The 25827-nt window shown below is 47.2% G+C and overlaps 1 protein-coding gene across 2 annotated transcripts in view; it reads left to right on the top strand.

Annotated features, from left to right (window-relative positions):
* The window catches only part of LRP8 (LDL receptor related protein 8), a 166140-nt gene that overhangs the window by 137567 nt on the left and 2746 nt on the right, over window positions 1-25827 (top strand). Inside the window, exons 5-16 of one of the 2 annotated variants that reach the window (XM_027894708.1) lie at window positions 7618-7980; window positions 14072-14194; window positions 14534-14656; window positions 17376-17495; window positions 17625-17750; window positions 18440-18611; window positions 20178-20405; window positions 20963-21081; window positions 22134-22273; window positions 23355-23496; window positions 23923-24075; window positions 24244-24474. In XM_027894708.1, the coding sequence (XP_027750509.1) occupies window positions 7618-7980; window positions 14072-14194; window positions 14534-14656; window positions 17376-17495; window positions 17625-17750; window positions 18440-18611; window positions 20178-20405; window positions 20963-21081; window positions 22134-22273; window positions 23355-23496; window positions 23923-24075; window positions 24244-24474 (2040 nt within the window). The remainder of the gene's footprint in view (window positions 1-7617; window positions 7981-14071; window positions 14195-14533; window positions 14657-17375; window positions 17496-17624; window positions 17751-18439; window positions 18612-20177; window positions 20406-20962; window positions 21082-22133; window positions 22274-23354; window positions 23497-23922; window positions 24076-24243; window positions 24475-25827) is intronic. The other variant, XM_027894716.1, reaches the window with a different exon arrangement.

Genomic DNA, 25827 nt, shown 5'->3' with positions numbered 1-25827 from the left:
AAACCACTTCATTACACCACTTCTATCCAACAAGTTGAGATAATTGCTGACATTGTACTACCGAGTCTTCATCTCAGCCCAAATCCAGGAAAGTGAGGCCTTCTATTTCAAAGCCATAGAAACTGAAAGGCAAATCCTAATGCCATAGAGATCTCACTGCTATTAATGTGAGCACAGTCAGTGCACGACCCTTACAGCTTTAATTGCAGTGAGTGTCACTCAGTGATTAAATTTTTCATTTGAGTAGAAAATCTAATACTTTTTTCAAAAACTGATAGCTGTTCTTTTCTGAAATTTTGTGTATGTAGGCAGGTGTGTTGACTACATCACAAAGTAGCTGTGCCCCCTGATATCACCGAACTGGAAACACTCAGGGGCTGGTTGTCTCCTGAGAAGTCTGTCAGGCTCTCCCCCTCCCACAGTCACCCACAGGGGTCTTGTGTTTGGTCATTACAGGGTGTGCTTACACTCATGACTTTGAATCTGCCAATTGTCTCGCTGTGTCCTCGGTGCTTCTTTTTAAGGTGCTTCTCCTTTCAGATCAGTTGCCTTGCAAATGGTTCTATTTCTAAATAGATCTTTTTAATTGTTATGGAGCCTCCATTCAAACTCTCTTTGGATCACTCTTCCTAGAAAATGAGAGACACAGTTGGGTAAAACTGGGGGAGGAGATGTGACAGCTCTAAATGTTCCCTTGTTTGTCTGTGCTCCCCAAGAGTTAATAGTGCAGTGAATAATTAAGTCTAAAAGTGAAATAAACTGCAGTAAAAAGAAGTATCTCCTCTAATGGAGAATTCCCATCAAGCAAAGTAAATTAGTGGAAGTGGAAATTCCATGGGGCACTGATGTCATTGCTTGCAGTAGGAGCAGTGCTTTGTCCCTCACTGCTCAGCCGAGGCCAGACCTGTGGGTTCAGCTGCTGTAGCTCCCGGATCAGCAGATCTGGTAAAGCCAGGCTTTTCTCTCTGCCTTACCTGCCACCAGAAGAGTTTCCTGAGGGGAGCCCATGTGGCTTTTCTTTGCTCTGCTTTTCACAGATGGGCCTGTGTGGTGATTCCATCAATGACAAATTCTAGCTAAAAACTATGATTATTTTCTCTCTCTGCTCGTGCTTTTGAGCAGTGCACAGGTGTCACCACGTGAGAGTGGCTGCACAACCAGTAGCAGTGCTTGCAGCTTTGTAGAGGCAGTCACTGCTCCCTGGTTCAGTAAATGTAAGTATTGTAGATTGGTACAAACCTTCAGGATTCCCATCGTAGCTGTGGCAGTGTAAAAGACTTGATAGTTTCTGGTGGAATGGCTCAGCTTTCCAACTGGTACCATCCGTGTCCTTAGGAATGTGTGGGTAAGAAGGACGTGGCAGGCCAGTGACGTGTAGCTGAGAACCAACAGGCCTGAATTTGAGTTCCTTGCCTTTCCCACACTTTCTGAGATTAAAACAAATTTTGCTGTCATTTGCCAACGTGACTAGGGTGTAGGTTTTAGGATTCTGATGAAGTCTTTCCTGAGCTGGACATAAGGAACCAGAAAGCAGTGAAGCAAACAGGCAGGTCTTGTGTCTGCATTAGCAGATGAGCACAGGGTGGGAGCCTGCCCAGTGGATGGGGTTAGGCTTTTCCTGGCAAAGTGTCTGTGATTTAAACTCTGAAATGGCTACACTAGCTCCTGGTCAGGCAGAATATTCATACCCATGGGGAGTCCTGCTGGATCCCAGGGCTCTGTGAAGGCCATGGTGTGGGGTTTGTGTGCCTGTCCCAGGATGGAGGCCCTGGTCAGTAATGCCCTGCTCTGCTTGCTGAACGTTTATATATCCCTCAAAAACAGAGAATTTTGTGTGATAATATTAGAGCAGCTGTTAGTTTAATGGATATTATCAGGTGTTTCTGAGGGATTTGCCAAATTGGTGCAATTTGTAAAATTGCGGTTTTAATAAGCAAGTCATGTCTAAGGGAATAGCAGTGAGCTGGTCCTGTACAGGTTCCAATTTCCAGAGTCAGAAAGGAAACTCACGAAACACATCGCAGCATAGGTTTTTTCCATTTAATTTTTGGCTAGTACCAAACATCTCCAATCTGATTCATCTGATTATATTCCAATCAGAATATAGAAGAGTAATAATAATGTCTTTATCCCATGGGGTGTCTTGGATTTTTGTGAAAACCAGCACAGTATTAACCTTAGGTATTCTGACCATCCTATTTGTCTTCCAAGCTGCTTTGTTTTACCATGAAACCCTCCACACTGGATCACTTGTTCATATTTTGAGGTCATTTAGCCAGAAGAACCTCTGATAAACTTCCTGACCCTTTCCTGGTTTGAAGTAAAATGGAGGAGACCCTGAGTTAGCAGCCCTATTGCAGTAAGATTAAAGGCAGGAAAGTGCAGAGTGTGCATACCTTTGTACATAAACTGCTTCTCTCGGTAAATTGTGGGGTCATAATTAATTCTATTTTCAGAAAATTAAACCACTTGGAATGAATATATGATGATTCTGAATCAGTAAATACATTTTTGAACCAACTATTATTTATCAGCAGGGGCTTTGGCATCTGGTTGCTGCATTATAATTAACTAATACTATGCAAATAGCACTGCAGAGAATGGAAAAATAACTGATTTGTGTTGGAGGGGAGCAGTGTGACAAAGGCAGAAGAGCACATGCAAATATTAATTTGTGAGAGCATGTGAGATGGCTCCTGAGCCACATTAGTGATTTGAACAATATCAGGAATTACAATTCCTCCTGCAGTCGTGTCTATATGGGCTTTTCGGTATCAATCACCATGGCAACAACCACTGCTCCGAGTGAGGCTGCAATTCAGCTGCATTATTCCCTCCATGGGAGGCCTGTCATTTTTTTCAGAGCAATGTGCTTCAAGGTCATCTTCATTTACCTCCATCTCTTCTGCTGTCCTTCCTGGAGGGCAGCTTTCCATGGGAAACTTGTCCTTCTAGGCATGAATCCGTGCTTTAAGGACTGGCACCTGACCGAAGATGTGTAAGAAATGTTCAGGTATCTGGTGAGCAATTGTCTGCAGGCAAAATAAACAATTTGGATACAATTGAGGCTGAAAATTATAGCTAGTGCAGTAAAGCTAACATGATGGCAGCGTTGGCAGCTGGCCCTGGGAGCTGTGACCCCCTTACCCGTGTCCAGCTCAGGGTTAGCTGGTGTGGGCTGTGTGTTTGGGTCGCACGTGGTGCACGACACCTGGGCAGGTGGGGCTCAGCCAGTGCCCTCCTGCAGCCTCACAGAGCCCTCAGCCTCAGAGCTCAGCAGAGTTTCTGAAGGCCACCAGCCTCTCCTGCCAGAGCTGCAGCAGCAGTGAGGCAAGAGCACATCTCTCCCTCCCCACTGCGAATGCTGGTGTGTGAAATCATCCTTTGCCTTCTTTAGAAGATGCATTATTGGGTTTCAGCAAATGTACATTTTGAGACACATTTTTTAAAGTTACTTTAGGGACAGTGTCAGAAAAATACAATGTAATAATTCATCTTATTTCCTTGTCTTCAGCATCAGTGGATAATTGTTGTTACTCACTTTACCACAAATTTTACCAAATAATTATCTTTCTTTAAGTGGAAATGACTCTTTTGGAGGAGAGAGATGAATTAAATACCTGACTCTTACTGAAAAGCTATAAAATCTTTAATTAAAGGTTAGCAGTGAAAGCAGCTATAGCCCATTGTACATAATTCCCAACTCCTGTTAATGATGGTTATACCATGTTGGGGTTTTTTTCAGTTTTACCCAGATTTGAGGATCCATACTTGGTCCATTGTAGAAATGTTATGTACAAATGTCTATTTCTTTAATTTGCAGTTTTCAATGAACACCCTGTATCTTTAGAGAATTCTACCTCTTTAGAGCATTCTACTTTTTTCCTATAAGTGGTAGAATTATCTTAATTTTTTGGTGCCACACCTGAGCTCAGGTTGTCCCTGCTGCACCAGACTACGTGCTAAAGCCTCGCTTCGCTCCTGGCTCTGGGCAAAAGAGAACCAGCCAGTACTGAATCATTAACCTCACAACTGCAGTCTCACTTATCATCTCTAATTTTATTATTTTGCACTCCCAAATCCTGCTTCTGCTCCATCTCCTCCAGAGGTGTGACGAGACTGCAGCTGTGAGGCAAAAACTGTGACAGTTGTGCTCTATATGTTGGCATAAGACAGAAATTAATGCAGAATACCTCTGGTTTACATTGTCTATAGGTCAGATCACATCTACACAATTATTTACATGTGATATTTCACTTCCTAAAACTGTGAAGAACTTTAACACATTCCAGTGCTCTACTAAACTGGTTTCGTAGTTCTACTTGTTTACTGCTGTGAAGCCTGTTGGTTAAACATTTCCTCTTGCAAACATTTCCAGGATTTCTACTGGGATCCCTCATATTTGAAGGAGGTTTTACATCTTAGAGTACATTTATTAATTTCTCTGGCACTCAAGAAAGCAAACTAATTCTTGTTTTCCTTTGTTTTGCGGGAATGAGCCTCCAATAGGACAGGGAACAAATTCAGGGAATGCAAACAAATTGCTCAAGTGAAAGAAAAAATACCCCAGTGACCATTTAATTACTATTTGCACATTTTCTGTTGGAATGCTCTGGAGGCAGTGAAATGCTGTAGTGGTGGCACTGTGCAGGTACCCTGGCAGATTTATGAACGGAGATGTGAACTGTCCCTGGGACTTGACTTCCCCATCCTCATCTCTCCAGGTGCTGGGCAAGATAATTTGCAGTGCTGCTTGTTCTTAGGCTGTTCCAGCCGGCTCCCATCTGCGCAGCAGCAACCCGGGAGCTCGTGGGGGCTCCTGCCCAGGTGCAGAGGGATCATAAGCAGCTTTTCTCCTCTTGCCTGTGTGTGCCAGAGAAGTCCCCCAGTGACTGGGAGCTGCAGCCTCGGCTTTATCCTGGCATGCCCTGTGGATTTTAGCTGTCAGAGAGGATAATGGAAGGGTGAGAGGAATTGGGACATTATCTGTTGTCCCGTGTGAGCTGGCAGAGGTTGATCCCCACCTAAGGACTGTGGTGGAAAGGGGAGTTATCAACAGCCAAAGTGCTGTGCTTGTTCAGTGGAGAGAGAACTTGTAGTCTCTAGTGCTGTCATCACACTAAATTTAATTTTTAAGAAGAAATAAAATAATCATGACCATGCAATTTTCCTAGCTAGTAATTCTCAAGCTCCACTGAGAAAGTCCTCAGGAGAGGTTACAAAAGCTGAACTGCTTCTATTTTCTGGCTGTGATTATCAGTAATTTTATCTCTGTGCTGGGATTTGTAGGTGCAGAGGAGGAGCTTTTGTGCAAACTTCCATTGTCTGTGTCCCACTCAGATGTTTATCAGTCACTAATTTGCCAGTGCAGCAGATTCCTGAAGAGAAATGTGTACAGACAGGAGGAGGGGTGGAGGTGGGACCACGAAAACAACTAGAGGAAAAAGAGGGGCTCATTACAGATGGTGGAAAGGAAATTTATGCACGTTTGGAGTGTGCAAATCATTACAACCTTGCCCAAACATTAGGGATCAAAGGACTATGCAGGATTTTGCTCTCTGATCTGTTTCTGAGATTCATCAAAGTAATGCCAGAAAAGCAATTTCTTCTTCTCGGCCTTGATCTGTTACAGAAGCTGTACATAGCCTTAGAAATATTCCTGTTTTCCCACTGCCTTTTTAGATAGATTGGTAAGATTGTAACTTTTCCCTTAGATTTCCACTTCCTGGAGTAGAGTTCCAGATGCATTTCTATATTGTGCATTACCTGAAGACAGTGTTAGGTTATACAGCTGTGCACTGATCAGTAGGGCTGATGGATTATTTCTACTTATGGCATAAGGATAGAAAAGTTTGTTCAATGAAGGAAAAGAGCAGAATTCAGGTGAAAATCAGAGCATTTTAATGGTCCCAATTCTGCCACGCAAAAGAGAGGGGGCTTAGATGCTTCTCCACCAGACTGCTTGTATTTCAGGTCCTAATACTGTGTGATCTCAGTTCCTTCTCTTTAAAGAGGAGAAATGCTGCCTCCTCCAAGGGACAGGTGCCTGCTGGGGGCATCTCTGTACCCAAAATACCAAGTACAGAAGGAACCTGAGCTGATCCACCTGGACCAGCTGATGCTGTGGAGTATAACAGAGTGCTCCTTTGGTGACCACTCCTGCTGCATTTCATTCCTGATGTCAGGTTGGGCAGCTGAGAGTCTCGTAAACACTTTTCCCTGTTGGAGAGAGCCTGGGTCCTGGCCAGTGCATGGTAGTATTGCACCAAGGAAGGCAATCCTCCCTCTCTTCTAATTAGGCAGATTGTTGTTCTGTAACATCTGGAAAACCTGGGAGTAAAAGGGGCAGAGCACAGGGCAGGAGGAGAGAGGGGGGTGTGTGTTGTCATGGTTGGTGTAAATGACAGGCTGCTTAGGTTAACAGAGCCCAGTGAGTTTGCAAGCTACAATGTAAATAAACATCTGTGCAAGTGAACATGTTCTTAATTATTAGATAAACAGAGCTTCATTCCCAGGTATAAAACAGAGATAATATTTCAGTAGGATACCACTGGGTTCCTGTCATTGGGTATGACAACTTTACAGGTGCACTTGCCATTGCAGTGATTGGAACTATCTAAACTGGGGTTCACTGTAGGGGCTCTGCAGGTACAACAGTAAATGGTTCTGCTTCTGAAGACAAAAAGATTCCCCATGTAAAAAAAAAAAAAAAAAAAAGTCAGTGCAATGTAAAAAAAAAAAAAAGCTTATTGTAATTTATATGTATTTATTGTGCTTTAATTTATCAAAGCCATAATTCCTGTAGATGACTGAAACTGCAGAGACAGAATTCTTTTGGAAGTAACTACCTCAAAGTACTAATGGAGAATTTCTTCCAGGGTTTTGGTTCCCCCACGCTTTGATGAATTAAAGTGACTGTAATGTGGGTTGTTGGAGTACCTGCAAGTTTAATTTGCACAGGTTTCTCTGGTTCAGCTGTCCATTAGGCTTGCAGAGGAGAGTTCTCCACTCAGCTCCTATCTGACAAGCGCCTCATTTGTATGTTAATGTTGAGTTGTGTTGTAAAGGGCCTTACTGGCAGATTGCAGCTAAATTGATGCTCGACTCACTAAATATTTACCCTACACATCCCACTTAATATGTCCAAAACCAGGCATACTGTGAAATCCTGAAACCTGATTGTGAATGATGAAAGTCAGGAAGCTGGTAATGTCAGCACAGAGCAAAGCACAGCCCAGCCTCTCCCCTGCCATCTCCCGCTCTTCCTGTGCTGTCACCCTGTGGAAGGGGCTCTCCTGGCTGCTCCTGCCCCAACCCCAGGGCAGCGCTGCCCCCGCTTCTCCCACCTGCTGTTCCCACAGCCCTGCTGCCCCTTCTCCTTCAGGGCTGCCCAAGGCCTGTAGAGGATCATCCTGTGGCACAGCTGGGGACGGGAGCGCTGGCTCTGCACGTGCTCCTTGCCGTGTGTGTTACCATTGGGAAACGTGCTCTGGGTTAGGACAGCCACAGGAACCCTTCACCCTCCCTCTCTCAGACACTCCTGATGTGCTATGGCTGGTGCAGTGCTGGGGGTGGTTTGGAGACCTCACATCTCACCCGTTTGTTTTTATTCCCAAGCCTGTTCTCCCAACGAGTTCCAGTGCAGTAACAAGTCGTGCATCTCCATCATCTTCGTGTGTGACGGTGACAATGACTGCGGGGACGGCAGCGATGAAAGGAAATGCTCCCCCCTGACGTGCAACCCCAACGAGTTCCAGTGCAACAACAGCGTGTGCATCCCGGAGCTGTGGGTGTGCGACAACCAGCCCGACTGCGAGGACCAGTCGGACGAGTCTGTGGAGAAGTGTGGCCACGACACCAAGGCCCTCAACACGTGCGCGGCCCACGAGTTCCAGTGCGGCAACGGGGAGTGCATCCACCTCAACTGGAAGTGCGACGGGGACGAGGACTGCAAGGACAAGTCCGACGAGCAGGACTGCCGTGAGTGTCCGCGGGCGGGGCGGGGGCTGCCCTGGGCTGGGTGTGCCTGGCAAGGGAGGCTGCCCTGGGCTGGGTGTGGAGGCAGGGCTGTGATGTCGCTGTGCCTGGCAAGGAGCGCTGCTGTCCCCAGCAGCGTGGCTGGGTGCCCGGCCCAGCAGGGTCAGGGATATTCCAGGCTCCTTTCTGCTTTGCCCTTGAGGGTTCAGAGCGGAGGTGTGGGAGCTGTTGCATGGTACTGTGCCTCAGAAGAGATCTTTTTTACTGGAAAGACAAGGAATGAAAAATGTGAAAAATGTTCAAAGCCCTCAGGCTGCACAGTGGGGTCACAGCCTGGAGGTGAGAAGCTGCTATGCTAAAGGGAATATATGATCAGCAGAAAAAAATAATTCATTTTCTGCCTCTGAAGTTGGAGTACACTGAACAAGGCAGTCAAGAGCAATACCTCTGAAGAATCCAGTTTGAAATGTACTTTGAGCTTGGCTTGATAAAGGCACAGAGCTAATAAATAATGGATTTTTTTTTTTCAGCTGGCTCTATGCATTTCACATGCTGGTGTTGGTATCTGTGGTATTTTGAATGTTTCATCCATTTTTAGCCACTAAACTGTTCAAGCTGGTCACTTACCTGAGAAGGGAGAGAGAAGAAAATAAGAGCAAAATGCTTTCCTAAAATATTTATTATGACAAGATTGAAATAAAACATTTACATAGCTGTATATATTTAGCAGCTCTGACACTGGGCCACCTCTGGGGAGGAAGGCAGGAACCAGCTGGAGAAAACAGGGATTTTTGCAAAGGTACCACTTTTGCCATTACCATCTTTTCATATCCAAGACAACACCAAGTACAGACAGGTGGGCTCAGAGCAGCTGTGTGGGAGAGCCCTTCAAGGGGCTGGGGATCAGACTCTCCCCAGCAGAGAGAAGCAGATGTAAATTCAGTACCTTCTTTAATAAGAGGAGTATGCAGGAAATCCTGGGCACAACTATTGACTCTTCAGGAGAGCAAAGGATAAGCCACAGGTAACGATGGAGCTGTTATGCCTTTAAAATAGCCAAGGAGAGCAGAACAGGAGAAACCAAATATGGTTTTTTTGGAAGAGAGCAGCTTTGACTGCTGGGTACAAGGATATCATCACTGTCAGCCCTTCCCAAGTAGGGATGGATTAGTAGGATGTCTTTTCCTTCATCTCTGAGAAGGTGATACAGGAGATGAGAGAGCTCTTGGGCAGCAGGTGCCCAGGTCTGCAGGGTCACAGGGATGGGAGTGTCAGGAGACAACCTTGGTTCCTGGCACCCACGTCAGTGTGACAGGACTGTAAGAAAGCCATGCAGGAGCAGGTCTGGTGGAAATGGGCACTGCTGGGACAGCCTGGGGGGTTTGGTGCCAGTTTTCATTCTGAGACCTCCTGTGGGCAGTCCTGTACTTGTATCCCCTCCGAATCAGGAGGCAGTGGCAGGGCCCACATTACAAACACAGGGAAGAACTGGTGTCTGGTGCAGGGGACTCCCGGCAGAACTGATCCCTGTCCCACAGGATGCATTCCCTGCAGTGACAGCGGCCTGACAGGATGGCTGAGTTTAGACAGCTCAGGAGACAGAAAGGGTGAGTTCCCTCCTATTTCCAAGTGGATAAAGAGTGGAGCAGCTTACAGATGGCACTTTGAATTGGAATGTCTCTTAAATTTCAATCCCTGTTGTTCCACTTGAATTAAGTCTTTTACAGGCCCCGTTTACCTGGACATTCTGCTGGGTGAGAGCGGGACTGTGCCCGGGTACCTCCCTGAGGCAGAGGGAGCTCTCTGTTCCCCAGCTCCCTCCCCTGACCTGACAGGCACCAGCAAAGTCCAGCTGAGCTCAGACTGCTGAAAGGAGCACAGCTCTGACACCCTCCCTCAGCTGCAGAGCAGCTTCACCAGGCAGCACTTCCAGATACTCCAGAGGCAACTCCCAGGGGCAGAGGACGCAGCTGGACACCACTGCAGCACAGCACGGTGCTGACAACCAGTGGAGAAAGGGGGAAATGTGGCACAAGTGACTTGAGACAATTCTATCTCTGAGTAGCCTTTAGCACACAGGAGGTTTTTCCAGATAGTCCCAGTTACAGCACAGTGTGCAGCTGATCCGCCCTGGAGAAATGTGCATGTGAGGGGATTCTGCTCCTGTGGGCCAGCAAACAGTGGGATTCAGAGCCCCTGTTTTAGCTGCTGCACCAAGTCCCTGGCTCTGCCTTGACACCCCAGTGCCACAGAGGTGTTCAGCCTGCACTGAGGGGACTCTGAGGTAACAGCCAGGACAGGACTTGCAGCACTGAGTGCTCATGTAGGTGATGGACTGACTGGGTCAGAGCCAAAACTGATGCTGCTGCCCCATCCCAAATGCAGCTGTTGCTGGGGTGCACCTGCCTGCAGTGAGAGCTCTGGAAACTCAGTGTCGCTGCTCCTCTGTTGGACTGAAAAGTTTAGAGACCTTTATGATTCTTTTCCTGTGCAGCAGTTCTGTGTTTGAGATCAGTATCCCGTGGCACACAGGGAGTTAGAGGTGTGTGACAGTGCTCCAGCCCCTGAGCAACAGGGATGGCACAGGTACCCCTAGGCTGGACTTGACTCAAACTGCAGATCCCACCACTACACCTTCTGAAAAAAACCAGAAAAGTCATGAGGCCACCACCAGTCATTTGTTATAAACATTTTGGGGTGGTAAATGAGTAGAGCAGAAATGAAGGGTGACAATTGGTGAACAGCTTTTGGCAGCGAGACCGCAAATAAATAGGAGGGAATGAGTCATTTCAGGAAGGCTGTGTGAGAACATTGAGTGGCTGGGTTTCTTTCCATAGCATATATATTCAAATATGTATGTATATTTATAAAATGAACATTAAGTTAGATTTATTAGTCTCCAAATCTGGAATAGTTACACTTAAAAAATGTCCTTTGCAACTTGCATTAAGGGCATCCGGGAGGGAGAATTAAATAATGCTTACCACTGACAGAGAGAAAACAGATCTCTTGAGACTGGACCTCACATTTTCCTGTCTCTGTCTCCCCATCCATAAAATGGGATTGATTTTGCAGATGCTGGGATTTTATTTTGGGGGAGGGAGAAAAGAAAAAACCTGAAAAACAGAAGACACTCAAGCTGAGATCTGGAATATATAGATCTGGAATATATCTGCTGAATTTGAGTGATACAGCTTTATGCCCGGGATTTGTAAATGGTAACTGTGTCTCTTTGAGGGTGTCTGTTAAATTAGCAGAGCTTTGGCAATTTGGTTTGTATTTGATTTGCAGAGGAGATGGCTGTAAAACTTGTGAGATTTTACCGATTTAAACCCTCCAAAATAGCACAGCAGTTTTCTAAAGATCTTGTGCAGATAAACAGCATGGCTCTTCCCTCTCCTTGGGATGTTGCTTTGCTTTGGGAATGGCCCTAATGGGAACCTGCAGGCAACTCTGCCAGTGGGGCTGAGATGGATCAGTGTCTCAGCTTCAGGGTAACAAAGTTCCTGGCCCTCTCCCTTCAAAGCTGTGCTTTCCAGGCCAGGTGTAAACATGGCATTCTCTCTCCTCAGAAAGGTACCAAAATGCTATCCCTGCGTTTCAGTATCTTTGTCATCAGTGTGAGTTGTTTCTGTATCTGCTTTTTTGGGATGTCTGTGAAGAGGCTCTTGGCTGAACCTCAGAGGTCTGAACTTCCACAGGTCTGGGGGAGTGAGAAGTGAGCCAGGACACCAAGCCTGTCTGCAACCTTCTGTCTCTTGAGCAAAGCTTTGTGCAGTGGTTGCTGTACAGCCCCACATCCGTGTTCTGCAGTCCCTGAAGCAATCAAGATAAGAGCTGTGCTGTCATTTTCCTCAGTCTCATGGTGCTTGTGCAACATTGTCTTTGCAATTCCTACAAAATTCTCCTTCATTTTAATTTGTTTTAGGATTAGAAACCTTTCAGTTCTTACCATCTAGCTATAATTGCTTTTTAGAAGAGTTTTGAAGATTACAATTGAGGACAATTATGGGTTTTGTAACAGCTGCCTTCCAAATGTGTGGCTGTTGCCATGCAGATTTACTTGACAAACTGGAGACCTGTTCCTGTTCCAGACAAGACTCCCATTGGCTTTAATTACACTTTTGTAGGGAGTTAACATTTATAGTCAGGAATGGAGGACCATCCTTTCCCGCCTCCACATACAGAAGTTGCTACAGAAAAGGTGATGCAAACTGGTTGGTTTGGGGTGAAGACAAGAAATAATTGTGGCAACTGAATTTTCAGTGAGACAGTAGGAAAAGCCTTGCAGAGGCCAGAAATCAGGGTTTCCTGTCGGGAAAGGAGGTCTCTCCATCACTGGGGCTTCTCCAGGCAGGTGGCTGTCAATGGAGGAACAGTTCAAGCAGAAGTGGCTCTGTCTCCCTGCAGGAACTTCTGGTTGGTGACTCTCCCAGCCCACAGCTTTCTTTCTTTGTCTCCTTCATCTTCTCCATTTGGAGCAGCAGATCCCTATGCTTAGTTTGGAGCTGCTGTCCCACTGAGGTTTCCCATTCCTATGTCTGGGTTTGTCAAACCAGACAAATGTGGTGACACAGCTGGCCCCATAACTGGGCTTATTGCTTAGGATATTTTTCTCACGTTGCAGCTTTTTTATGAATTTAGTGCATATGGCTTTCCTCTCCAAGGACCAGTGCTATTTCCAAACTTTCCTCTTGGGAATACTGTGTAGTTCTAAAGGCAGGATTTCTCCCTTCCCCCACCAGCCTTGAACTTGTGGCTTTTGCTGTCTCTGGTGCCCTTTGCTGGCTGAAGGTGCACTAGAACTAAGTCCAGTGAAGCAGTCATGAACCTGGATGCGATCTCCAATAATGTGGAGTCTTTGTGCAACTCATACTTTTGTGATATCGATGCACTGCATGTCTTTGCCTCTTCCTGGGTTATCTGAAAGTAGTAATTTTTGTATTAGAACCAATTTGTCAAATTGTCCAGGGGAGTCCCCACAGCTCTCCCCTCCCATGTGGTGACACCACTGTGACCTCCCCTCGCTGCTCAGAGGCAGTGATTTTCTGTCAGAGGATACCAGGACACAATCACAGGATGGAAAGGCTGGAATCAGGAGCTCTCCAGGGTGCACTGCCTCGGTAGGATTTTAAGAACACATCTGTAAGACAGGCCCCTGGGAAAGAACCTGCATAACATGTCCCAGGAATGAGGGGCCTGTTCTGCCAGGGAGCTACAGCCCTTTACTAGAGAGCACTGTGCCCTGTGTGAGCACAGCTCTGGTCCCAGCCAGGGAGGTCTCTCAGTGTAACTTTAGGAGAGAAATGTCACTGCTTTAGTATGGGCAGTGCAGCTGTCTGGGTTATATTTTTCCCCAACTTTGCTGTTCATCAGATCTGGTTTGAGTCTGTAATAGTCTGATCTGGGCAAATGAACTTGAGGCTTGAAACCTGGCCTGACAGGTGGAGGTGTTTTGGGCTGGAAACCCCAAGAAACACCACGCCCAGTGATGTGGAGCTCTTCTGCCTTCCAGTGGTCTGTCGGCTCATGGGCATTCCGTAACCTGATGACTGTGTCTCGTTGTTGGCTTCATCCCCAGTGTGACCACACGGCTCTGGCAGACAGTCAATGAGTGTCTCTTGCCTGGGCCCTCAGCCTGAACATGATTTATAATATCTCTTAAATGTAATGTTTTCCGAAGGAAGGAGAGCTGAGGAGCAGTTGCTTTTCCCTACCCAGTGCCACTGGAAGGCAGCCTGGCCTCTCCCACAGACTGCAGGCTCCAGAGCTGAGAGCTGTGCTGCCTGCTTGCTTTCTTCTGTCTCATCCGAGAGGCTTCACTGCCTGTGTGGGTTCTGCCTTGACTTGATCTGCTCAAACAGGCTCTGGGGCTCTTTTTGCAAGGCTGGAGAGGGTGATGTGGGACGGCAGGGGGGCACAGAACAGTGTCTGAGGCAGCTGCTGCCTCTGTTGCTTTGGTGGAAGCAGCCAGTGCTCTGGCATTTGCCGACAGAGGTGCAAAGCTCCGGCAGGGTCAGAGGTACGAGGCTATAAAGGCACCCCACAAACGATTCTGTTCTGTGTGGGTGACATCTGCTGTGTTGTCTTACAGCTCTGGTGACGTGCCGGCCGGATGAATTCCAGTGTGGGGACGGGACCTGTATCCACGGAGCGAAGCAGTGTGACAAGGTGCACGACTGTCCCGACAAGAGCGACGAGGCTGGCTGTGTCCAAGGTGGGTGCCCACGGCTCTGTGCTCCTCGTGCTCCATGATCCAGGCCTGCCACGCCTGCCTGGCCAGGGAAAGGGAAGAGGCCTGTGCTGCTCTCTGGGCCATGGCAGGCTGCTTCCTCTACAGAGTTCTGGCAGTGGGGTTGCTTGGGAGAGATGACTGTGCTGACCAGGCAGACTGCATGGCTCGAAAAGTTCTTTGCATGATGCTCAGGCTCAATGTTCATTTACTTAATCCCATCCCATTTCTTCTAGTGACCCCCTCTTGAGCTTTGTGTCAGCCTGTTTGTTGTCATGGGCCTCATCTAACTTAGTTGCTTTCCTCTCTTGCCCAACCTGACAGAGTCAGCATGTGAAAGTCCCAGCAAGTTTCAGTGTAAGAGTGGAGAGTGCATTGACGGAGGCAAAGTGTGCGATTCACATAGAGACTGCAGGGACTGGTCTGACGAGCCTCTGAAAGAATGTGGTACAGTACTTGCCTTCTATGTGTTGCTCCTGTTGTAACTGCTTCCCCTCTTCTCCATCTGGTGCTCACAGCTTTGAGTGTAACCACATGTAGCTGCTAATGCTATTTCTCACTCTGCTCCTCTTTCCTTGCCTTTATTCTCTCATCACCCTTCATGTGAATATAATTAGTAGCCTAATCTGATCATCTGTAAGTTTGAACTGTGCCCTTCTCCAGTCTGTTTTTATTCTTGGAGGGATGTATGAACTGAGCACGGGACTAGGAACCAGGAATTCCCAAACACTAGTGTCCCCCACAGCACAGACCAGTTTATTTAGACACATCACCTAAATTGTCTTTGAATTGTAAGATGATGAAAACACAACAAAAATATAGCGTTGGGAACATGCTTTGAAGGTGAAAACACGCAGGGTGGCAGCGATCACTGAGAGGTGCCTTCAGCCATTGCTGGGTTGCACGTGTTGTTGCTGCTCCCCTCAGCAATGAGCTGGTTGCTCTCTGCAGTGTCCTGCCAGCCCTGCACTGGGGCTGCCCTGGGGCTGTTGGAGCCAGGGGACAGAGAGCCCAGGCCAGAGGGCTGTGCCCCCCTCCAGCCCCTCTCACTTTCTAACTTGGCACTCAAACACATTTGTTTTTTACTCAATGCAGAGATATCTCCACCAGACATCCCCTTCCATGACATGATGGAGCTCAGTGCCTGCCACCTAAATAACTCAGGAAGAAGTGTCAGTCTTTCCCTTGTATCAGAGAAGGAAGTGTGTGTGCATGCCTAGTGAGGATGCTCTTACCTCCTGCTTTCAGTGTGCCCTTGCTTTCCTCCACACTAACCCACATCTCCCTGTCTCTCTGAGCGGGTGTTGCAACATGTCTGTCTGTAGGGGTCTCCCAGCACAGCTGGCAGCCCGGTTTGTCTGAGGAGACTGGGCAGACTTGGTGCTCATGGCTGCCTTGGTGCAGTCCCAGACTGGCTGTGGGGCGAGTCAGGAAGGACAGAGCCCCCAGAGGAATGTGTTCCTTGAAGAGAGCAGTGGTGTGGGGTGCTGAGAATGTAACACCCACACACAGCTAATCCACACGGAAGGCAGGAGGTCAGGACACACTCCCCACCTCAGTGTGTCTGTCTGGCTGTTCTGGACTCTGCAGTGCCCTCGAGGGTTCCCCCAAAAAGCACTGCAGGAGGCAGGACAGCACTTACCTTAGGGAATGTGCTGCTGGAGTTTGGGTCGAGGGCAGCAGAAAGAGAACAGGCTCTGCCTGGCTCCTCCTCAGCTCCTCTTCAGAAGTGCAGCACTTGATTTAGAACCTCTAAATCCATTCCACAAAGCACCTCTGGAACCACAGGAATCATCTGAGGGAGGGTTTGCTTGTCAGTCAAAACAGCCTTTGTAGTATTTTGCAGAGAGCAGCTGTGCATGTTTATGACCCAATTTGCTAAAGGCCCATGCCAGGGTAGGGATAGGTGGTTTCTGTCCATAAATGTCACTGAACAGTGACAACACACAGTGTGGCTGTGGGTGCCTTCTCAGAGCCTACTGAATTGCTCTGTTAATTATGTATTGTTATCTGTATGCGTGTGCCTGATAGGAAGGTGGAAGCATCCCAGAGCTGAGATGGGCTTCCTTCTGGCATGGTACCTTCCTAATCTTGCTGACTTAATTGGCTTGTGGTTGTTTCCCTTTCCTTCCAAGAGCAATGGTTTAATGGCTCTGCTGTGCTGATCACCTGCAGTGTGCAAGGAAGCAAGAAGTAAAAGATAAAAAAAGAAAAATTTGCCTTTAAATTGTATTATAGATGGGAGCAAATCAGTTTGGCTTGTTCTAGTGAGCTCACTCTCCCTGAAATCCCACAGCTGCTGTTCAGCAGGGTTCTGTAGGGACAGGACTTTCCCTTCACCTTGTATAGGTCAATTACAACAAGAAGAGATGTTATTTCTGACAGGAAACCAGCTTTCCCCAACCTCTCATTTGGTTCTAGTTACAAGGATCCATTTAGCTTGCTTTTCATTTGAGCACTTGAAAGCAGGAGCAGAGAGGTGGCCTTGGATGAGACAGGGCCCCAGGAGAGGATGGGGGCTGTTGTTTCATAAATTGCACACTTGGGCTGCCAGCAGAGCCTGTTGTGTGGGACGGGTTTGTGGGAGGATGGTATCCTGGTGCTCATGGCGTATCTCTGACAGACTGTTCTTCAGTGGGATTGTTCACACAGATCAGTCCTTGGAGCTAGAAGGGGAAATAGCACAGTATTTCAAAATAGCTGGCCCCTGGGAGATGAGAGTCCCCCAGCATGAATTATTAAAGCTCAGAGAGACTGTTCAGAAAAGTCAACATGAACTAGCACATGGGAAAGGAGGAGTATCCTGGAGAGAGCCCTTAGGTCCCCTGGAAGTTTCTCACATGTGGCAGAACATGCTCAAAGCAGCAGCTCCCTGATGGGATGAGATGCAAAGACTCACATATGCCGTATCCCCAGGGCTCCCTGTTCATTCAGCCACTAGCTTTGAGTCCATGGGATCCCACAGCTCTGCTTTGGAATAATAAAGAGCAAGAAAGTGATGCAGTGGAGGCTTCCTATCTGTGAAGTTACTCAAGTGCTCTGTGGGGCCAGCTCCTGGCTACCAGAACTGATAGATGTGGGAAAATTTCTGAGGACATCTCTTAATTTCATTCACTCTCTCGAGTCAAAGCCCTGGTTTGTCCCAGATAATCTGTGTCCCGTGCAGGTACTAACGAATGCTCCATGAACAACGGCGGCTGCTCTCACATATGCAAGGACTTGAAGATCGGCTACGAGTGCGAGTGCCCGCCCGGATACAAGCTCCTGGATAAGAAAACGTGTGGAGGTAATTTACATGCAAACAGCAGTCCCTTGTGTTTCACCATAGAGAGACGTGATTATATTCACTTGAGCACTGCTCCATCACAGATGGTTTGATTTCAAGTTATTGATGGGTTTCAAACACTCCTTTCAGACATAGATGAATGTGAGAATCCAGACGCTTGTAGCCAGATCTGCATTAATTACAAGGGAGACTACAAATGTGAGTGCTACGAAGGATACGAGATGGACACCCTGTCCAAGAACTGCAAAGCTGTAGGTAAGACAATGCCACGGGCGCTTCAACTCTGCTTGCTCAACAACACAGCTCCGATAAGAAAACACGCTCGCAGGGCTGAGGGGAACAGAAACAAAAGGAAACAAGCAAAGCAAGCAAAACCGTCTCGTTCTGAGCAGCACAGAGCTGCTGCAGCGATGGCAGATGCGTCTCTAGGCAAGAACTACTGATCGTGCAGATCAGAATATTTTAACAGTGTACAGAGCAAGATTGCAGTCACTGCTTGGCTGTTTGAAGCTGAAACCAGAAAAGAAAGTCTCTTGACAGGTGTTATTGAAAACAGTGCAGCAACAACATTTAGTGGTAGTGGAAAGACAGAAAACATCCCAGTTACAGCAGGGTAGCTTAGCCACCCCTCCACCCTCCCAGCTGTAAGTCACCAAAATCTGGCCCTTGATTTTGTATCTAAAATGTGTAATTGAAAGTCAGGACACTCCCCTAAGCTTTGCAAGAGCCAGCGTGTGTCCAGGGACCAGAGAGGTGCCACTGCCCTCTGTGCCCACGCATGACACCCTGCCTCTGGCAGCCGTTGGCTTCCCGTGTGGTGTAAAGCTTCCACAGAAAGCAGAACCATCACTGACTGACAGTTCCATTGTTGTTTGTGAAAAGAAAGCTGAACCCAGCCCTCAGGACAGCTGCTGAAGTGACAATGTGCTGATTTCCTGTGGTAGGCAAGAGCCCGTACCTGATCTTCACCAACCGCCACGAGGTCCGTAAGATAGACCTGGTGAAAAGGGACTATTCCCGCATCATTCCCATGCTGAAGAACGTCGTGGCGCTGGACGTGGAAGTGTCAACAAACAGAATATACTGGTGTGATTTGTTCTACCGGAAAATCTACAGGTAAGGGCAAGAGAGGATGTGTGTGTGGGTCCCTTCCCAAAGCTGCAGTTCAGTCTGTACCCCTGAAATCTGCAGGGAACAGGGAGGGCTTTTCTGCCCTTACAGGATTACCTGAAGTGGCTCAGACTTTGTAAGATGTTTAAGGAATCAATAAAGAAATCAGGGCTTGTGCAGTTATCTGGTTTGATAATACAGGGTGACTTTTTGTCAGTGCAAAATCCTGCTGCAGTTGTGCAATTAAACACAGACTCCTGTTTCCTGAACATGACACTGCAAAGCAGGCCGAGGCTGGGAGCCTGTTGTACGGGAAGCCACAAAGGACCTGGCATCTGGAAGCACAAAGGGGGCAAATGGTGGGATTTAAATTCCCAGCATTTGACCACAGTACACGTTCTGTAATTCTCATCCTCGCTCCAGCTGCTTTTGTGGCATCCATCACAGTATTCTGTGCCGGGGCTTGTGAGTGTGCCTAAGTCAAAAATGCATTCAGAGGCTGTGCTGAAAATCCCCCAAGTGTGTTCTGATTTGCACAGCCATTGCACCCTGTTGCAGTGATTTGTTCTGGGTTTTAACTAACGATCAGGCAGAGGCTGATTGGTGTCAGCGTGCAGGAGGCAGGCTGGGGTTCCTGCAGGCTGTGGCAGCTCCCACACCACTGGCAGGGAAATTTTTCCAGGCTGTGCTGAGTATGGAGCAGCTGTGCAGGTGGCCTGTGGGGCTCTGAAAATGGGGAGGCCTCCAGACGAAAGCTATCTGCTCTCACTGGGTCTGACTGTTGTCCCACCTTTTTTGCAGAGCAAGCCGTGCAATTATAACTTCTTAAAAATTAGCATCCTGTTTAAAGTATTGCTGCTGTCACTAATATCAAGCATTTCTAAACTTTCTACTGTTTTATGTTTTTAAGATTACAGAGTTATTCTAAGAGCCAGACTAAGCTTTTACAAACACTGATGCAAACTCAGAATAACTCGATTTCAGTTCACTCAGCACAGCTGATAGTGAGAGCAGAATCAGCCTGTGTGTTTGTAGGAGCAACATTGAGTTATTCATGACACATCCATGTGGAGTCTGATGCCTTTCATTAGTGTTTTGAAAGATTTTGAGGCTGCTGCTAATATTTGGTGAACATTTTCTTTGTATCTAATGAAATCACTTGCCAAATTATACAGCTTCATGAATTCCTTTGATGAATCATAATTAGCTACACAGGTCCTAATTCTGCAGTACACTTAAGTACATTTATTGCATGGCACTTGCAATTGTATTCAGCAGAGCTCAGAGGGTTATATTTCTAGTGTCCATAAATCCCATGAATCAGAAGTTAACATTCCTGAAGTCAGTGTTTTCCTGAATGGTGCAGTTATAGCAGGACACAGGCAGAAAAATGAAATGAGAGTTCCCTGCTGTGGAAGTGATGCCATACAGGCACAAGGAAATAAGCAGCAGCTGTAGGAGAAAGTGGAATTTTGTAGCCAGAAGGGTTCCTGTGTCAGCTGAGCTGCCTCATGAGGCCCAAGAGCAGGCACCTGAGCTGTGCCAGCCCCATGACCTGTCCTGTCCTTGCAGTGCCTACATAGACAAAGCGAGCGACACGGCCGAGCAGGTGATCCTGATCGACAGCCAGCTGAACTCCCCCGAGGGACTGGCCATCGACTGGGTCCATAAAAACATCTACTGGACCGATTCCGGAAACAAGACCATCTCAGTGGCCACCGCAGATGGAAGCAGGAGGAGGACACTTTTCAACACTGACCTCAGTGAGCCAAGGGCCATTGCTGTTGATCCCACTCAGAGGTAAGTGTGATCCCCACAAACACCGCTCTGCCAACAGACACAGTCCAGTCGTCTTTCTGCCTCTCTGACAAACTTGGGGTGGTTCTCATCTCATTAGGACTTCAGTGCCCTTTAAGATACATCAGTGGGACTGCTGAGATGGTTCAGCTCACTCTTGGCAAGGCCCTGCTGTAAAAGAAGGTTCTGAAACTCATGGCCAGGTCATGTGTTTGATGGGCCTGAGCTGGTCTGGGCACATCAGCTGTGCTGAGAAATGAACCGTCTGACCTGTGTTTGGGCTGCTTGGAGGAGGGAACACCACGAACCCAACAGGCACACCAGGAGAGAGTTTGCAGGGCTTAGTTACTAAGGTGAGATGTTGCATTCTGGTGCAAGTTTGGTGGCAGGATACCCAGTGGGAGAACAGCATGTGGCTCCAGCAGGTGCACAGCAGAATTAACTGAAGTGGCCGAAGGCTTTGCTATAGGAAGGAGAGAACAGGGCACCTCCTACGGCCAACAGCAGTGCAGCTTTCTAACTAGAGTCCAATTAAGTGTGTTCTCACATCTGTCTTTCAGGTTCATGTACTGGTCTGACTGGGGAGACAAAGCCAAGATCGAGAAAGCCGGTCTGAACGGTGTGGGGCGGCAGGTGCTGGTGATGGACAACATCGAGTGGCCGAACGGCATCACCCTTGGTGAGTGCCCAGTGGGAGCTGCAGCATCCACACTGCCTGGAGAAAACTGGGTTTGATTGTTAAATAGGAAAACAAAATTGTAAATGTGCAAAGGCACCTGCACACACACAAATCCTTAAATACTGTCACTGCTGCAGGAGTGGAAAGGAGGTTTCATGGAGCAGCAGGGAACATCCTGCTCTGGAGTTAGAGCCCTGTGTTTAACACCCGTGCAAGTGTGAGGTTCTCTGCTTGGTTTTAAATTTGAAAATTCTGGCCATGACAAGGATGTAGGAGAACATGCTGCTGCCATGGCATAGGGCTGAAGTGCTACTGCTGTGAACAAATAATGTTATAATTTAGTAATTAAGAAATTAATTAATGACTTGTTTAATTACATAACTTGTTTTGTGTTGGCTCTCATCCACTTGCATTCTGTTCAGTGAATCTCATCCAAAATGAGTGAATATGCTCCAGAAAGAGAAATACACTGCTTAGCATTCCAAATAATACTGGATCCTTCCCTCTCACTCTTACCTGCACCCTCCCCAAAACCTGCCTGGTTGAGGTAGCACCAGCAGCATTCCCCAGCCTGCAGCACGAGGGTTTTGGAGCCAGGGTGGTTCTTCACTGAAAATGTGAATCTCACAGCTCCTTCAGGGAGACTTTTCCCAGGAGTCACCGTAGTTGTTCTCCAGCAAGAGGCCAAGGCCCAAACAGCCCTGGGAGGGATGGAGCTTCTGTCTCAGCCACTGAGGGAGTGACTCTGGGAAGCCCAAAGTGCTGCTGTCCTGCTGCTCCTGGTAATAAAAGAACCTCACTGTACAAGGCTGTCAGTCAGGCATTCCCCACACACACATTCAGCAGAATGTTCCTCCTTTTTAATCTTATTTATAGGGTCTTATCCCAGCATATCTGGGCACTGGTTCAAATTCAGAACTAGTGTTAAAAAAAAAAAGAGGCCCAATAATAAAGAGATTAGTCATGCTGCCAGCAGGAAAAACATGCTGGGCAAGAGAAAAAGAGTTGCAAGAGCTGTGTGTAATTTTGCTTCAATGTGTTTTACTTTTCAGATTTGCTGAATCAGCGTCTGTACTGGGTAGACTCCAAGTTGCATTCTCTGTCCTGCATTGATTTCAATGGCAGCAACAGAAAAGTTCTGATCTCCTCTGTGGATGATCTGAGCCATCCTTTTGGCTTGGCAGTGTTTGAGGTAAGAGCTGACAACGGCTGTAGAACAGACTGGAGACTGGGAGAGGTCTCAGAGCTGTTCTTGATTAAAGCTCAGCCTCTTGCACAGCACAGAAAGCTCACAAGGGCGGTCACTGCTATAGAAACCAGATTATCTGGTGTGGGTTCAGCAGGGAAAACTGGGTTTTAAAGCCCCTTAATCAGGAGCTATGTGTTGTGTCATGCTTTTACCTAATGCAGCACCAGTGCATTAAATGATCAGGGGAACCCAGGCTTCAGCTTTGGCCCTCCTGTAGGTGAGAAAGGTGTCTGGATGGCTTTTGACTCAGCAAAACCCTCTTCCTTAAATCCCTTATTCTTCCCATCCACTGTGTGTGAAATCTGGGCATCTAACTCTGGGCACAGGTTTCCCCAAGGCATTGCTGCTCTTTAGAGTTATCCCATCAGCAGTGTTTGGGAAGATCTCTTGGGTTATTTCTCCTCTCTACACCCTTCCTGGGTAGAGTAACAGGCAACCCGTTTGCTTTTGCAAAGTTTTCCTTGTTCTCCAGCAGTGTGTCTTTCCTTACGGAAATACCTGTGGTTTTTAGCAGGCGGCAGCACACACAGCCAACTGAGCAACTAAATACAGTTGGAGAACTGCAGTTTCTGGCTACCTGCTGGACCAGGAATTTTGCATTGTCAATCGCAGCGTTCCAACTCAGCTTCCAGCTGTGCTCCAGGCACTGGCTCTTCATAGATACCTGTTTAATGCAGGTCTTTTCTTTGGAAAGGAGAAAAAAAATCAGCAGAGCTAACAAATGTTTCTAGTATGGAGTATGGCCCTTTGCTCACGATCCACCCCAACTCTAAAAAAATTTCAGAAACGGCACAGATGCAACTCATCCGTAGCCAACCAAATTTCTGCTCCCTCCCCTCAGCCTCAGAGCTCCTCAGAATTACTGAGCACTTTATAAACACACAGGAGTGCTGGGCTTTGAGCATTGCCCAGGGATAAAAAGTAGCATGAACCAAAGGTGCCCTGAGGCAGGAGCACGGAGCACTGACTCTGTGACTGCTGGATTGGAGCAGCCCAGGTGAGGAGTCCTGTGCATTCCCTGCAGGACAGAGTGTTCTGGACTGATCTGGAGAACGAAGCGATCTTCAGTGCAAACAGGCTCAACGGCTTGGACATCTCCATTCTGGCAGAGAACCTCAACAACCCTCACGACATCGTGGTGTTCCATGAATTAAAGCAGCCCAAAGGTACGATGTGTCCTCGGGGTGTCATGGCCCTGAATCAGGTTTATTTGAGCTGGCAAATGAAATGCTTCCTGATGGTTCTTGATGAGAGAGAAAGCACAGGTAATAATGGGAAATCAATGCTTAATGTTTGAAGTTCCTGCATAATTAATTCAGCAGCAGCAGTTATTGGAAAGTCTGCAATTTGTTAATAGCTGTTTAATTAGCATCTTTGATAACAACGAGTTACTCTTGTCACTGTGATGCTTCCCATTCATTATGTATTTGGGCAGTTTTTATAGTACTGTGTAAGGTTCCGCTCCACTGTACAAACTGCAAAGGTGCTTAAGCAGCCCAATTAATTGAGGTAGGGAGTGGAAGAAGGTCTTTTTAGAGGGCAAGAAATAATAATTAGAAAAACAACTTGTCTTTTCTTCCATCCTCGAACAGCTCCAGACTCCTGCGAGCTCAGCCCCCAGCCAAACGGAGGCTGTGACTACTTGTGTCTCCCTGCACCTCAGATCTCTGCCCACTCTCCCAAGTACACCTGTGCCTGTCCTGACAACATGTGGCTGGGTCCTGACATGAAGAAATGCTACAAAGGTAGATACAACCATGTCTCCATTTCGCTATTCCTGACAAATGGAATTGGAATTTGGTTTCTCGTTCTAGTCATTAAACATAACAGTCCTCCTCAGATTTATCCCACCATTTGTGATTTGCTTTGTGTACTTGCTTTAACCAAACTTCATTGTTGCTCTGGATTTTCAGACCTTCCAACAACTTCAGCTCCTGTTCTGGTTTCTACAACCACAGCACCCCCTTCTACTGGTACCACGCCCATCACAGCTGTGCCTGGCAGTGCCAGGAACACCACCGAGGGCATCCCCAGAGCTGTACCAGAGGCTACAATTACCACCCCAAGTCTTCATTTACCTTCCACCACATCCATCCTGATAGACTCCGAGATGACCACTGGAAACAGCAATTTATCCCAGCACTGTAAGAGAATGACATTCCTCTTTTCCTTTTCCATATACACCATGTCACACCACCCCCTGCACTGGTGGGACACCGCCCCTCACACGTGAGTTCCAGTGGGATCAGGGGCAGACACACCCTGGTGCAGGGCAGGAGACAGCAGGGGCTCTTTCTGCAGACACCTGGGTTACAAGGGCTGCTGTGATTCCAGTCTCAGGATGTTAAGGAATTTAAATCAGGTTTTCATCCCATGAAACGGCCCTAGGAGTTCACACTGGTCCTTGTCTTGTGCACAGTACTATTTCATCCCAGCAGCAGAATGGGTGATTCTGGAGGCACCTCACCTGTTTGAATTGTTTAATTATTAAAAATGCCCCGTGTGCAGCTTTAGTGCTGCTGGACATGTGGAACCCCTGAAGCCCAAGACAAGCTGCCTGTGGTTTGTGTGGCTGTGCCTGGCATGTTAATGTGGCCTGGGCCTGACACAGGTTTGAAGGTTTGCATTATTTATCAGGAAGCCATCCCAGTGGAGAGCACTAACAGGCTCCTCCAGCTCACCCTCCATAAAGAGCAAGCGATGGAACACCAGCCTGTGTCTCAGAGAACAGGTAATCCCTGCAGATCCTGCTGCCAAGGCAAACTGCACAGGCTGAATGGCTTCTCAAAAAAACCCATAAAATTCTAGTCCAGAGAGAAGACTTTGCTCAGCAGGACCCCACACAGACCTACACTGCTTTACAAACAGTAAAATACTCCTTTTCCCCAAATTCCGTGTGGGAAGCAGCAATAACCATCCCTGTCTGCAGAACAGCAGTGCAGCGTGGGGGAAGCACAGCCCAATGTCTGAAATGCATTCAGTTAAGTTCTCTTTGTGCAAGTTTCTTTCAAATGTAATAATTACCTTTTTAATAAGCCATGGAAACCAGGTGCTTTAGTTGTCCACGCTGGAAGCAGTGTGCCAAAGGGAAGTATTGAAGAGGATAAATTACCTTTTTAGTTCCATGAATTGGAAAAGCTACAGTTAGTTCCTCCTCTCTTAGTTCCTGACATTTTTAGCAAAAGTAAATTTTCTATGCCTATCCCCTATATAAGAGCTCAGAACAAACATTTTAAAGCATACAGCTCTAACGGTATATTTATTATTTTTAAGTATTTTTCTGTAATAGTTTTTTCTCTTGTAAGTACAGTATTGAGTTTTGGGGCCATTCTTGCATGCTGGGGCAGGCTGCAGCAATGACTCCTTAGCTGTAAATAATAAAGGAAGGAAAAAATTAAACAGAGAAGCTGTGCAGAGGGCTTTGAACTGCACTCTTTTTCTGACAGCTCAATAAATCATTAATTTTGTGTTCTGCTGTGGATTTTTAAGAGCGCTAC

This window comes from Empidonax traillii, unplaced genomic scaffold, assembly GCF_003031625.1.
Source record: "Empidonax traillii isolate 1590-97213 ecotype Southwest subspecies unplaced genomic scaffold, ASM303162v1 scaffold15:size5535645, whole genome shotgun sequence".
Lineage (NCBI taxonomy): Eukaryota > Metazoa > Chordata > Aves > Passeriformes > Tyrannidae > Empidonax > Empidonax traillii.
Note: the sequence above shows the minus strand (reverse complement) of the source record. Positions and strands in the feature narration are given on the sequence as shown.